This window comes from Equus asinus, chromosome 1 (assembly GCF_041296235.1).
Source record: "Equus asinus isolate D_3611 breed Donkey chromosome 1, EquAss-T2T_v2, whole genome shotgun sequence".
NCBI classification, from domain to species: Eukaryota; Metazoa; Chordata; class Mammalia; order Perissodactyla; family Equidae; genus Equus; species Equus asinus.
This window is the reverse complement of record NC_091790.1, coordinates 105820484-105836455: the sequence shown is the minus strand read 5'-3', so window position 1 is coordinate 105836455 and position 15972 is coordinate 105820484. Positions and strand designations below refer to the sequence as shown.

The 15972-nt window shown below is 39.7% G+C and overlaps 1 protein-coding gene across 1 annotated transcript in view; it reads right to left on the bottom strand.

Moving 5' to 3' along the window:
• Positions 1 to 15972, bottom strand: part of VPS41 (VPS41 subunit of HOPS complex) — a 185202-nt gene that overhangs the window by 159632 nt on the left and 9598 nt on the right. Inside the window, exon 2 of the mRNA XM_044770644.2 lies at positions 15590 to 15628. Coding sequence (XP_044626579.1) covers positions 15590 to 15628 — 39 coding nt within the window. The remainder of the gene's footprint in view (positions 1 to 15589; positions 15629 to 15972) is intronic.

Sequence of the window (15972 nt, the reverse complement as noted above, 5' to 3'; positions counted from 1 at the left end):
AACAAAAAGATGGACCCTCTCCCAAGTAAGAGAGAGTTCTTCCTGTCCATCTTTGAACTGGGCAGATTTTTCTGTCTTCGGATTTGAAATGAAACATCAGCTCTTTCTGGGTCTTGAGCCTGCAAAACCATCGGCTCTCTTGGGTCTCCAGCTTGCCGACTCACAATGCAGATCTCAGGACTTGCTAGCTCCGTAATCACAGGAGTCCGCTCCTTAAAATGAATCTCTTTCTCTCTCTCTTTTTCAGATCCTATTGGTCTCTCTCAGATGCTAGTGGATCTCTCTCAGATCCTTTCTGTCTACACAGAAGCTACTACTGTTCTATTTCCCTACTGAACCTGACTAATACACAGCTCCTGCCAAGACAGAGAGCTTGCCCGGGCGGCTGGCCCTCTTCCCCTAAATCAGCCCTGAAGATACTGTAAAGATGAGAAGAAAGAGGGATCCCAGAACTTAACATCCCTGGGTGAGGAACTCTGGAGGCAAGTGAAATCATCCAGAAGGAGGAGCTGTCTAGACGTGGTGCTCACCTCTCCTGGGAAAATCACCTCTGGACGTTTTGCTGCCCCATTCACTACAGAAATCAGCAGCAACGGCCCAGCCTCGCAGGGGTGAGGACTGGCCAGCTGCATTCACTCCTCCACCCTCTATACCTTCCCCTACCAAGGGGAGATGCCCCTCTCCCGGTGCTGCTTCCTCCCAGATACTTGCCTAAAGGGCGTCTTACAAGTGCTCATAAGACTCATAGCACAAATTCTGAAACATACTTTTTTAGTAAGTTTTCATATAGAAAGAAACATCTAGGAGATGCTGTAAGAGATATGAGAATAAGGAGGATCAAAAAATCTTGGTAAAGTTCACTAATGTCATTAAACAACAAAAAAAAGGATGGGAGAGAAGGGGAGAGAAAATTATCCAAAATCCTACTGGAATTCATAATCCAGTGGCCAGCCACAAAACAAACTAAAATAAATTTCTCCTAGGCCGGTCCTACCATACACAGCCCAAATACATGGGGCAGGTTACTTAAAACCTCAGTTCCTCATCTTCGTGAGAGGTGGGATGATAACATGTACCTCATAGGATTGTTTTAAGAATTAAATGAAATAAACGTATGTAAAGCATAAAGCACAGTATCTGGTAAGTATCTGGTGAATGTCAGTTACCAAAAATATTATCATTATTTGTACTACAGTAGCAAGTTTAAACTGTATGACTCATACTCTCCCTTCTGAGTTTACTCCCTATCACATTACCCAGACATAACATTAAGCAAACATAACATCTCTAATGTAATTATTACCTCTTTGTTTTATAGTACTTAGAGAAACTGAAGATACATTACTTTTGACTTTGCCACATCATTAAAAAAATGGTTTCAAACACATCCAAGTGTGAATCTTTTTATAAGGCAAGTAAAAGGAAATGCTACATTCTTCTACTTATTAAGCCAATAACCTCTCCTGGGCGCTGTAAAGACAAAAAGTAGGGGCCAGCCCCATGGCCGAGTGGTTAAGTTTGTGCACCCCACTTTGGTGACCGAGTTTCGCTGGTTCGGATCCTGGGCATGGACGTGGCACCGCTCGTCAGGCCACGCTGAGGTGGCATCCCACATAGCACAACCAGAGGTACTTACAACTAGAATATACAACTATGTACTGGGGAGCTTTCAGGGGAAGAAGAAGGAAGAGGAAAAAAAAAAAAAGATTGGCAGCAGATGTTAGCTCACGTGCCAATCTTCAAGGGAAAAAAAAGACTAAAAGTAGCCCATCACAGGCCAAATATCTCAAAAAACGCCCAATCATCAACAGAAATGATGACAATAGACTAAAACCTTAAGCTTTATCAGAGGTTTCCCTGACTCCCATCCCTTCTGATACTATTTTGAGGGATTTATTTAATTCACTCAGGTCTTTGGAGAAAACAGTCAGATTCTAAAGTAAAGAATTACGATGACATGGATGCCTGTGAATCTCCGTATTTAATAATGGCTGCACTAAAATTGAAACAGCTCATGGATGAAAAGAAGTCTACGTGGTATTTAGATTTGTTATGGCATCTCTTGAGTCTGCAGAGAAAGGAATGCCTAAAGTCCTGACAAGGTAGAAACAGGCCATAATTGTCAAGTGCAATTATCACTTAAACAATATTTTGGAGCAATTATCAGAAGAGAGAGACACACATTTTTGTAAATATAGCTCCTGACAGCATTAGCAGTTTCATTACAACTATTTTCTGTACATTTTCCCTTGCTGGATGTATGTTACTCCTGAAACCCTGAGAAATAAACAAACTCTAATGAAAAGTGCTAAGGGAACAAGACAATCCAATCACATCATTTACCGTATGTTTCCTATCGCTGCTGTGACAAATTACCATAGACTCTGTAGCTTGAAACAACACAAACTTGTTGTCCTACAGTCCAAAATCAAGATGGGCTCAAATCAGGATGCTGGCAGGGCTGCGTCCCTCTGGAGGCTCCAGGGGAGAATCCGTTTCCTCATCTTTTCCTGCTTCTGGAGGCCACCTGCATCCCTTGGCTGTGAGTCCCTTCCTCCCTCCTCCACCTTCAAGGCCAGCAAGGATGGGTGGAGTCCTTCTCACATTACATCACTCTGACCTCCTCTACCTCCCTCGTCCACTTGCGAAGACCCTCATGACTATACTGGTCCTGCCTGGATAATTCAGGATAATCTCCCCATCTTAAAGCCAGCGGATTAGCAACCTTAGCTCCATCTGCAACCTTCATTTCCCTTGCCATGGAACATAAACATACTCGCAGGTCCCAGGGATGAGGACACAGACATCTCTGAGGGACCATTATTCTGCCTATCACTAAGGATGAGAGAATAAAAATGGTTGCGGCTATGGAGCTGGATGCCATAAGCCAAACCCAAAGTTAAAAGATGGTTCTCACCTGCTGTTCCTAAGTTAAATCACAATCCTTTCATGGACCCACCGTGGGGTAAACCAGTTCTCAGCTAGTCAGGAAGTAAGGGGTGGTCCTTCGTATCTGGTTTTGACAAAGGGAGCTCTCAAAACCCTGGTTTCACCATTACGTCCAAAATAAGGACATAATGCCAGCTTCATATAATTGGTGTAAGGCTTAATGAAATCAAATCATTTATTCACTCACAAGCAGCTCTGCTAATGAGACTCTGGTGACTCTCCCCGCCCTCATGAAAGCACCTGGCATAGACCTGGACAGGAATAATAAAACAGCAGCAGCAGCACGCTTACTGGATACCTGCTAATGACAGGCACACGCTAACTACACATTATCGCCTTTGACAGTCACTCAACAGAGCTGTCCCTTATGAGAGTTCCAGACATCATCATTTTGTAATACACAGTACAAGAACTTCTGAGAGCATCAAAGACCTTTTGTCAACCCAATCTCTTTTGAGCCCATTCTAGCCAGGCCCTACCACCACCTCCACCACGAGTCACTGCGATTGCTCATATCAGGAGCACCAATAGCTCTGCCTTCGCAGATATCCAAGGGCAAATCCTTAGACCTCACCTTATTCCTCCCCTCAGCAGCAGGTGGCAATGGTTGACCAGGCTCTTGAGATGCATTCCTCCCCTGGCTTCCTGGACACCACTCTCATTTGGCTCTCTTCCTACCTCACTGGCTACTCCTTCTCAGTCTCCTTAGCTGATTTCCCTTCATCTACCAGATCCCTAAAATGCCTTAGTACCCTTGAGGTCTAGGCATCAGGCCTCTTATTTATCTGACTTCATATCCTAAATGATCTCACCGAGTTTCCTGGTTTTAAACACCATCCTAATGCTGACTAACAAATTCTCATCTCTAGCCCAGACCTGCACTAGCCTTCTTTATCCAGCTACCTACTTGACACTTCCACTTGGATGTCTAATTGGCACTTCCAACTTGAAGTACCCAAAATGGAACTCCCCCGCCCCACCTCCCCTTGAGCACCCAAACCAGCTCTAGGTAGAGTCTTCCCCTATCTCAGCTAACAACTCCATCTTTCTAGCTGCTCATCCTTGACTTCACTTTCACTCACACCCCTACACCCTAGTCAGGAAATCCACTGGCTCTACTTCAAAAAATACCCTAAATCCTTCATCACCTCCAGTTCTGCCAAAGCCTCCTAATTGGTCCCGCTGCTTCCTACTTGCCCCCTTTCAAACAGCATCAAGAGTGCTCTTATTAAAACAAGGACCCTCCAATGCCTTCCCATCTTGCTCACAGTAAAAACTAAAGTCTATAAATTGACTGACAGGCCCTAGGTTCTTGGCCACCCATTACTTCTCGGGCGTAATTTCCTACCATTCTGCTTCAGCCCCATTCAAATCCTCAAAGACATGACCTCACTCCAAAGTACTGTATTTGCTCTTCCTTTTACCTGGAAGACCTTTCCCCCAGATATTTACTCAAATGTCATCTTACCAGAGAGGGCTCCTCTGACCATCCAGGATAAAATAACCTCCTCGGCTCACTCCATATTCCCCTTATCCAATGTTATTTTTTTTTACCCACACGTTTATTACCACCTGATATATATAATTTTGTTTATTGTCTACCTCCTTCACCAAATACTAGTATATCCTAGCACTCAAATATAGCAGTACTCAGTAAATATTTGTTGAATGAATAAAATGATCAGTAAGTCCATCTTGGACTGCCTAAAATAATTTTTCTTCTAGGTAGTAAAATTATAAATTCTGTTCAAATATATATCACATGTCATCAGAAAGAGTCATCTTCATCTTTTCAATCTCGAACCAACGGCAGAAAGAGAGATTCATAAATCTTGCATTCAGCAAGTTTCTACGAAATTTCCAAACATATAATTTTTATAATATATGCTTCAAAGGGAATGTTTATCCTTGCCTGAATGATGCAATAATCAGCAGAACCTGTTAATATTAATAGCTCATTAAATGAAAGAGCAAATTTTTAATCCAAAGGCCATTTGGAAGGATGTCACATTACAACCCCAGGTTCCATTTTTTCTCAGCAATCAATCTCATAACAAGGTACATTACCATTTTAGTTACTAGTTGCTATAAATTTGTTTATTAAAATTAATACATGTAAAGAATCAATTTAAGTTTCAATAAATGATTCACAATGTTCTACTCACCAGGTAAGATTAATAAATTATTTTTGTGTGATGCATTTGCTGATTGAAAGAAGCTATCTCCTGACTTCTCACGACTGGTTTTCATTTTAACAAAACTGAAAAAGAATTCTCCTTGTGGCTGATGCACCTAGAAGTTGCATTTTACTTTAAAATTAGTTTCTCATTCAACATAAATTGCATATAGGTTTATTTTAAATAGATTCAGCTATTTGTTAGCCTGCTTGATTTTACTAAAATTAATACATCTAACATATTGAAGGCCTCCTAACTATAGTATTTGCATGAGCTAAGCTAGATCTGAATGGAGATCTGTTTAGGAGGCAGGTTTATTAATAAGAGTAACAAAAATTAAGAAAGACAGAGGCGACACTAATTAACTACCGTGTTATTACATGCCATGATTCAAGTACAGACTTATGTTATTTACATGCAATCTTTGCTTCAAAGCAACAAACTTCAGGCAGAATATGCCTCAGTTTAGCTATTGAGCGGCATTCACGAACAACAAAAGGTCACCGAAACCCTCACCTGGTACAGCGCAGACCTCACTACATATCAGTTTCCAATAGGTGCTCCTTTCTCTCCTTGCCACCCCTCTTTAGCCTGATGGCTTTTCCCTTGTGATTCTTCTCTTCGCTCTGCAAGTATAATCTTGAAATGGTAGGCTAACAGTTTGATGCTTCTACTGTAAAAGTCTTTGTACAACACACTAAATTCTTCTAAGAAAAGGTAGAATATACTTCTAAATAAAAAACTTAGAACCCATTCAAAATAAGCAGGATTTAAAACATACATATCTCCATGAAGCAGAACTGCTTCAGTTTTCAGCTCTATGACCAAAGTATTCCACAGCATATTGTTCCTGCTCCATAAATAGGAAAGAAGCTTTTGAAAATGATGAGCTTTTTGTATTGCTGATGCCTCAATTTCCTCTCCCTACACTACTGATTCTACTCAGAAATAAATCTGTGCTGTGTTAAGCCACTACAATTTTGGAACCGTTTGTTACTGCGGCATAACCTGTCTCTCCTGCCTAGTATATTCCCTAATAGGACTGTGGTTCACGTTAAATGAGATGATGAATGTAAAGCACTTCACGCAACACGTGGCATGTACTAAGCTGACCTGAAAAACCTGAATTGATGATTCTTCAAGATTTAAATATTGTGTTGTATTAAAATGCATATTACAAGAATGAAATGACACAGATGGTGGAATTATCTGGCAAGGATTTTAAAGCAGTCATCACAAAGGGGCTTCAACAAGCAATTAAAAATTCTTGAAACAAATGAAACAATAGGACATCTCAGCAAAGAAATGTAACTTATTTTAAAAAAATGGAAACTTTAGAAATGGAAAATACAAAAACCAAAAGAAATAACTCACTGGATGGGCTCAACAGTAGAGTGGAGATGACAGAGGACAGAACCAATGAATTTGAGGACAGAGCAATAGAATTTCCTGCATCTGAGCAGCAAGGAGGAAAGAGAATGAAAAAAAATGAACGGTGTCTCAGGGACCTGTGGAGCAAAAAGAAAAGGGCTAACATTCATATTATCAGAGTCCCAGAAGGAAGAGAGAACTAAAAAACTATTCAAAGAAATAATGGCTGAAAACTTTCCAAATTTGGTGAAGGACATAACCCTACAGATTCAAGAAGCTGAGGGAACCTCAAAAAAGATAAATCAAAGAAATCCATGCCCAAAGACATCATAATTCAACTTCTGAAAACTAAAATAAAAAAAAAAGTCTTGAAAGCAGCCAGAGACACATGACACATTACTTATGTGGGAAGCACCAATTTAAATGACAACAGAGTCCTCATTTGAAATGACAAGAGGCCAGAAGGAAGCAACACAGCATTTCTCAAGTTCCGAAAGAAAAAGCTCAACTATGAACGCATATCTGGTGAAAATATCCCTCAAGAATCCAGAGAAAATAAAGACACTCTCAGATGAAGAGAAACTAAGAAAGTCTGTTGCTTGCAAATCTATCCTTAAAGAATGGCTAAAGGAAGTTTTCTAAACAGAAAGAAACAGAAGATAGACGATAACAGAAGAAAGTTTAGAACTCTAAAAAGAACATAGGAATGGCTGAAAATAGGGGTAAATACAGTAGATTATCCTTCTTTTCATGAGTTTCTTAAATAATATTTAATAGTTGAAGCAAAAAGTATAATACCAACTGAGGTGGTGCTCAAGGAACATAAAGTAAATATTTAAGACAACTGTATTTAAAAAGTGGGAAGGGTAAAGGGACATAAATGGAAGTATAGGTTCTACACTTGACTATACGTGATGAAATATTATGGATACCAGCAGACTCCGCTAAGTTATATATGTATATTTTAACCTAGAGAAACCATTAAGAAAACCATACAAAGAAATATACTCAAAAACGCTATTAACAAATCAAGATGGAATCTTAAAGAAATATTCACTAACTCACAGGAAGGGAAGAAATGAGAAACAGAGAAATGAAAAACAGAGGAAACAAACAGAAAATTAAAAATGGCAGACTTAAGCCCTAACATATCAATAATTACCTTAAATGTAAATGATCTAACCACACTAATTAAAAGACAGATTGGCAGAGTAGGAAAAAAGTCAATTACAAAAGGTTACACACTGTATGGTTCCATTCATATAATGCTTGAAATGAGAGAACTAGAGTGATGGAGAATAGATTAATGGTTGCCAGTGGCTGTGACCATAAAAGGGTAGTACAAGGGAACCTTGTGATGAATGTTCTGTATCTTGACTACAATGATGCTCACGTGAATCTTCACACGTGACAAAAGTACACAGAACTAAATACACACACACACATGCACCAATGAGTGCATGTAAAACTGGTGGAATCGGAATAAGGTCTGTAGACTCTATCAATATCGATTTCCTGGTTGTAATGTATTAAGAGTCATGCAAGATCTTACCTTTTGGGAACTGGGTGAAGGGCATGCAGAATCTTTATTACTTTTTACAACTGCATGTGAATCTACAATTATCTCAAAAAAACAAAAACTTTTAAAAAATAACTCAAGAAAAAAATGTCTATTGAGTAAAAAACAATTTTGGCTTTATATAAAATCTTGGATAAAATAAAGAGGCCAAGAAATTAACTAAACCTTCTCGCTAACTCCCTTGTTAAGAGTTTGAGGTGGGGAAGGAATGATATGCATTTTCATTCTGGGTTCCATGGCTTGCAACCCAAAAGTTCTGTAACATCAACACAGCAGACTACTATGATATGCATAGACATTAATGTGTTTTGTTAAAAAAATAATAATTGTCTTGTTTTGCTAAGTATATAAGTAAGGCATATTTGCTATAGAAAATTTAGAAAATGAAGGCAGATAATGATAGCAAATAAAATAAAAATCACACGATGCACTGATAATATGGTCTTGTAGTCTTTTTTTCTATACTTAGATGTGGATATTGGAGGCTGGAGAGAAAGTGGATTTTACTTGAAATCAGGAATCAGCAAGCCACAGTCAAAATCCAGCCAAATACCTGTTTTTGTACAACCCACCGCAAACCAAGCAGGGTTTTTACATTTTTATATGATTACATATCTATATAATATCTTCAATATTGCCTCTTTGATTGCAAAACTTTAAATATTTACTATCTAGACCTTTAGGGAAAGAGTTTGCCAACCTCTGCTCTAAATGGCATTTTTGTAAAAAGCTTTTTTCAATTAAAAAGATAATATGGGGTGGCATAGTGGTTAAGTTTGCACATTTCGCTTTGGTGGCCTGGGGTTCGCCGGTCGGGATCCCAGGTGTGGACCTAGGCACTGCTTGTCAAGCCATGCTGTGGCAGGCGTCCCACAAATGAATTAGAGGAAGATGGGCACAGATGTTAGCTCAGGTCCAGTCTTCCTCAGCAAAAAAGAGGAGTGGCAGCAGATGTTAGCTCAGGGCTAATCTTCCTCAAAAAAAAAATAAATTAATTAAATAAAATTCCTTTATTTCTGGATATTTAGCCTGTTTCCAAATTTTTATATTATAAACAAAGTTGTAATCAACACTCTTACCGCTAAATTTTGCACACAGAGAAGGATATACTCTTCAAAGGAGATATAACTTATAACTAACATTATTTTAGTCTATAATTATTAATTTCTAAATAAATAGCATTATTTATTTTATGGCAAAGCAGGAATTTCATTAGAATTCTTAACATTATATATAAATCAGCTAGACAATTCTCTATTCTCCAGAAGAGAAAGCAAAGTTCAAAGATTCTTAAATTGAATCTTTTCCTACTAGTTGAACAAGTCAAAATCTGTAACATCACCCGAAATATCACTTTATACATAAGCAAGAGTTCCCAAGATTTTTATTTAAATCTTGTCCAATTCTACAAAGGTACACAGAGGAAGAACCTGCATTAGAGAGGTCACAGTGAAGCTGGAGGCAGTATAAACAGAGGTTAGAAGACCAGCTTTGGACTCAAATTGCTGGATTCAAATCCACTTACCAGCAAGGTGACCTTGGGCAAGTTAACTAAACACTCTCAGTCTATTTCTTCATCCGTAAAACGGAAGCAGAAATCAGAGGCAAGTCACAGGGTGGAATAATAAACCTAAAGAGCTGACCAAAGTGCCAAGCACTGTTTCTCACACTCTACGTGTTTGCTTTTGTAATAATCTTCATTATCAAAATTGATTCCAACGCTGTGCTGGTTCCACTGCACCATCTTTGCTCCAAAGACAGCTCAGAATCTTCCTCTATATGCAGTAACTTGTAGGATTTTAAAAATAAAATAAAATCCCAAATATCAGTTTGCTCACTTGCTTTTGTTTAAAAATATGTTTAATATGAAAGCATATTATTTGTTTCTGCCTGAATAAAACCATTATAAAGGAGTCACCAATAGATTAAAAAGTACCACTGTAAGGAAAAAAGTCATCTGAATATAGAGAAATCAATCTTTCAGTGTAGAAAGTCCTTTTCCTTTTCTTTTGCCTAATAGTGGAGTTTACTTAGCTTCTTACAACACAGCTAAGCTAGATACTTCAGAATCTTCTTGACTCCCCGATGTAGCTCATCTCTCACATACTATCCTACACTTCCTATCGACTGAACTTGAGAGGCATTTCCTCTTTGTCTTCTGTACCGCCTAGCCCAGGCCCCTCTACCCCTACTATCTCTTATGGGGACTTCCATGAGAAATTCCTGACAAGGGTCTCTTATTCCAGCTCATCTGTCACCAGCCCCTATCCCCACCCCTGATAATCAAGGCTTTGGCTGGCTCCCCAGCGTCCAATGTCCATACGATCAAGTCCAAACTGTCTGGTTTGACACACTAGGAGGAGCCTCCAGACTTTACCCTAGTTTCCTTCTCCAGCCTCATTTCCCCAACTTCCTCCTACATTCCAGCCACAGGGAGCACATCACAGTTGGCTGAACGTGAGTGCACTTTCACAACTTGGTCTCTGAATATACGTTCCCTCCTTCCTGAAGACTTGCCCAGCTTCTCTGCCCAGACTCATCTTCCATACTAACCTCGAGGACTACAAATGAAGCCATTCCTGACTCATCATCCACTCCCCCATGCTCCTGTAGCACGCTGTTACCAACACCACCATAGCGGTTATGCCTCAGTATCGAAAAGATCTTACAGCTTCAAAATAGGGATAACAATTTTGAGCAGTCAATATTCTTCTCTTGAACACATGTTAAAATAAGAATTTTGAAGAAAACATAGAGAAAAACTTCATGACACTGGATTTGGCAACGATTTCTCGTATATGACATGAGGAGAACAGAAAACGAAAGTAACAACAGACAAACTGAACTACATCAAAAGTAAAAACATCTATGCATCAAAGGATACACTCAACAGAGTAAAAGGGCAACCTATGGAATGGGAGAAGTATTTGCAAATCATATAGGTGAAAAGGGATATACAGATATAGACATATAAAGTTATATATTCTTTATATATTGTAGTATCTATATTATTGATATCTATAGTAAGAGAGATAGAGATATGAGTAAATCACTTACAACTCTGTAGATCTAGATCTATTCATCTATTCCTCTATCTATTCCAACCATAGGTTGTTGAGTTCTTGATAGATATAGATAGACATATAGATGTCTGATAAGGGATTAATATCCAGAATATATAAACAACTCCTCAACTCAACAACACAAAAACAAACCACCTAATTAAAAAAACAAACAGAGGACTTGAAGAGACATTTCTCCAAAGAAGATATACAAATGGCCAACAAGCACATGAAAAGATGCTCAACATCATTAGTCATTAGGAAAATAGAAATTAAAACCACAATGAGATATCACCTCCTATCTGTCAAAATGGCTACTATCAGAAGAAAAAAACAGAAAATAAGTGTTCGTGGGAGTGTGGACAAATTAGAACTGTTGTGCAATTCTAATAAAATGGTGCAGCTGCTATGGAAAACAGTATGGTGGTTCCTCAAAAAATTAAGAAAAGAATTACCAAGTGATCCAGTAATTCTACTTCTGGGTATACACCCAAAAGAACTGAAAAGATACATCTTTTCAGAGATATCTGTACACTCAAGTTCACAGCACCAATATTCACAATAGCCAAAAGGTGGAAGCAAGCTAGTGTCCATTGGTGGATGAATGGATAAACAAAATGTGGTTTGTAGACACAATGGAATATTATTCAGCCTTAAAACGGAAATTCAGACACATGACAAAATAGATGAAACTTGAGAACACGGTGCTTAAGTTAAATAAACCAGTCGCAAAAAGACACATACTGTATGATTCCACTTATATCAACTACCTAGAGTAGTTAAATTCATAGAGAGAAAAAAGTAGAACGGTGGTTGCCACGGGCTGGGAGGAGGGAGAATGGGAGGTGTCATTTAGTGGGTATAGTTTTTGTGTTGTAAAATGAAAAAGATCTGGAGAATGCTTGCCCAACAATGTGTACGTATTTACCAATATTGAACTGTATGCTTAAAAATGGTTAAGATGGCAAATTTTATGTTATGTGTACTTCACCACAATTAAAAATTAAAAAAATAAGAACTTAGAATAACCTAACACTATGACCTTCCTGATATAAAAGCTCAGTTTATATGAAATGCAGGATTTCACAAAGTGATGAATAAGTTGTTATAATATATGGTTGAAAACACTAAGCAGCATCATTCACAGAAATGGAAATTACCTGAGCACTTGAATAAAGAGGACGTAGAAATATACAAAGAAATGGCTGCCCTGGGAAAGCTTAATTAACTGTTACAAAACCTAATGACGAGACAGAGGAAAAAGAGAAAAGGAAAAATAAAGCTTCTTTGGCAACCAAGTGGTATCTCACAATATCAAACCTGGGATGGAAAGTGATTCAAATTGAGTGAGAAACCCAAGAAAAACTTCTCCAAAGACTGGATTGCAAACCAACACCGTCTACTTACAAAGCCTACACTTGGTCTAGCACCAGCCTGCCCACTTAGCTGGTCCATAGACGCCCTGGAATCAGGAGCATCGGGGAGAGTAAGCACTTTCCCGGAGCCAGAGGGGAGTCTCTGCAAGCCCACAGGTTGAAGGCCCCGGCAGTAAAAGGAGCCACCAGCAGCACATCTAAAACACAAGCTAAACATCATAATATTCACGGAGTGCTTCCCACATGCCAGGCACTTAGAAGATGCTTTGCAAACATCAATGTTACCTAATCCTTACAGTAACCACACAAGGTAAGCCATAACCCCCCTTTTCCACAGGAGGAAAGTGAAGGATAGAGATGAGCGCCCAAGGTCACACAGCAAGTATGAAATACAGCTGAGACTTGAACCCGACGGCCTGACTCCAGTCCTTTAGTGCCATCCTAAGCAGAAGGCAAAATGACGGAAAATGCCCAGGGTCTGAGGACTTGAGTTTGAACTCCCTTCTCCCACAAACCAGCTATACGACATTACACAGTCAGGTTACCTTTTGGGTCGCAGTTCCCTCAACTTTAAAGTAACTATCTTTTCCTTCCATTTCTTTCCTGAGTGTGGTCAACTCTTATTCCCTAACTTTCTAGTTTTTTGTCCACTTCTCTTCCGAGTTTTTTTAATTTCTGGTTTAAGACAGATTTTGCTATCCACGAATGCTTGTTTAAAGACATCCAACTCAGGATGGACTATTAGGCTGCTGTTTTCTTGGGCCGATAATGTTTGCTTCCCACTTGGTATTCGTCCTAGAGTAGTTTCGTATAGATGCTACCTGCCATTTCAGTTCCTTTTTAAATGTCTCAGATTTTCCAGAGAGCAGCAATAGGCGCTCCTATGGAGCAGACAAGGTATTTGGGCAGTCTACTAGGTTTCCCAGCTACATTGGTAAATGAAGTACATTTTCTTTAATAAGTGACATCTCTTTTTGGTGGTGGGGAGAGGAGTAGGTCAGCCTCCCCTGACTTTCTGATAGTCTTTGTTTGGGGGCACCCTTAATTTCCCCCCCTTTTTCTTTTTGCCTTCACCACCACACCTCCAGGGGATGACTCCCCCTTCTTTCCAAGAGTAGCCCCCTCCTAACACTGTCACCTCTGGTCCCTCGCATTTTTAATCCCCTTCCCTTAAATTCCCCAACAGGCGGTGCTCAGATCCACCAGGTCTCAGGCCTGTCTTCACTACTTCCCCCCTCAAGGCGGGGCCCTCTCCCTCCTCGGGGTGGTGGGCCTCTGTATTCCGCCACTGCTGCAGCTCAGCTGCACTCTCTTCATTTCCATCAGTCTCCATCTGACTCTCAGCTCAAGTCAATCCAGATATGTATTTCCCCACTTGCTCTGAAGTTTATAGTACTCTGGTCCCTAATGATGCTGGAGGTAGAAGTGAGGCATACTTTCTGTTTGCTCTCCTCGTGGACCCATTCAGTAACTGAAGAATGTGTGGAAAGATTTATTTAGGTGGCTGCCAACATCCTCCTCACCTCTGAAATGAAATTCCTGGACAGGGCTCTAACACCACAGGATTCTGTACCAGTGACTCTGAGAACGCAGGGTTCTCAGTTAACCAGAGATTTCCAAAACTAAGAACGGTGATCTGAAATGCTTTTTAATACTTTATTAAAAAAATTAACAAATATTATACCTTATCTGTAAGCACACTCAGTAATGCCTTTCTGGGAGCCCCAAAGAGAGTACCAGAAGTCCTTAGTAGTGAAAATATTAGGAACCATGACTCTAGAGCCAAACTACAAATGCATGATGGCATAATATACAAGATGTTCTCTGGATGAATATGTATAAGCCCACCTTTTCCCCGAAAAAGCAAACAAAAGTCATACAATAATTACATGCCAAATTTAGAGACTATAATGGCTACAGTCATTGGTGTGGATTTCCAGCAGGTTATCATGGATATTTTTTCACTCCTCTGAGCTAAATAAAACAGTAAAAGGAAAAAATGCAATTATTATTATTAGTCCATCCATAAAACTGATGAGGTAATTAGTTTGTGTTATGCTGAAATTTATTTGTTTTTTTGCTGAGGAAGATTAGCCCTGAGCTGACATCTGTACCAATCCTCCTCTACTTTATATGTGGGTCACCACCACAGCATGGCTGATGAGTGGTATAGGTCCACGCCTGAGATTCAAACTTGTGAACATGGGCTGCCAAAGCGGAACACACCGACTTTAACCACTACACCATGGGGCCAGCCCCCTGAAACTTATTTCTTATACGTAGTCTTGCAAAGGAAATTTTTTAAAAGCCCTCCCTAATATGTTACTTTAGTTTCCTTAAAATACAATCTTTAAGAGCCAGCCCAGTGGCATAGCAGTTAAGTTCGCCTGTTCCACTTTGGTGGTCGGGGGTTTGCCAGTTTGGATCCCAGATGTGGACCTAGACACCACTTATCAAGCCATGCTGTGGCAGGCGTCCTATAAATAAAAAAAAGAGAGGAAGATGGGCAAAGATGCTAGCTCAGGGCCAATCTTCCTCAGCAAAAAGAGAAGGACTATCAGCGGATGTTAGCTGAGGGCTAATCTTCCTCAAAAAAAAAATCTTTAACACAACTTAGCTCCTGAACAGCTTTTCAGGTAGTTACTTTCCTTTTTATTTTACAAAATTGAACTATAATTTCAATGATTTAGCAATTAAACCAATGAGGATGCCATATTATTAAAAGAATGAAGAATATTGCAGAATCTACAGTAGTTCTCTTAAAAATTAGATTTTTAAAGTGTTGAGATTAGTTTGTAAAACTCTGAATCAATTTTCCTACTGCCAATATGCTTCAGATTAAAATATTGTTCAAGATGAGGAGAAAACTTTTTGTCCCTTTTCCTGTTTACTTTTTAAGCTAATCCCTTTAATATTTTTAATGGCAACTGGAGGGTTCTTCCCCAAGGCTCAACCGCCCATGGCCCTCCTCCACCACCCCAGCCCCTGGGAAGGCCGCATTTTGCAAGGCAGACCAAGCTCAAGATACTAACATGGTTACCTAGAAATCCCCAGGCTCCTGGATCACCACCTTACCTCAGACTCATCTGTAGATTCTTCAAGAGACTCAGTTTCCTAAAAAGCATGGAGGAAAAAAATGGTCAGAACAGATGACAAAAGAACAAAAAACATTTTCAACGGAAAAGAGTCCTCATGTCCCCACCACTAATACCCCCTGCCCTTTTTTGGAGGTAATTTGCAACTATAGTTGAAAGGACTCCATGTGGCCCGACTCTCAAGGCCTCCTACAATTTCTCCGCACCCTGCAGGATGGAGATGGTTACTCGGGGCCACAAGGATCCACTGCTCCTGCCGACCTCCCTCAAGTGGTCAGCAAGTTAACAAATGACCCCAGGAACTTGTCACCTGAGTACACGGAAGGCTTTTCTTTCGCTAAAAATGGAAATCGGTCTGGCAAA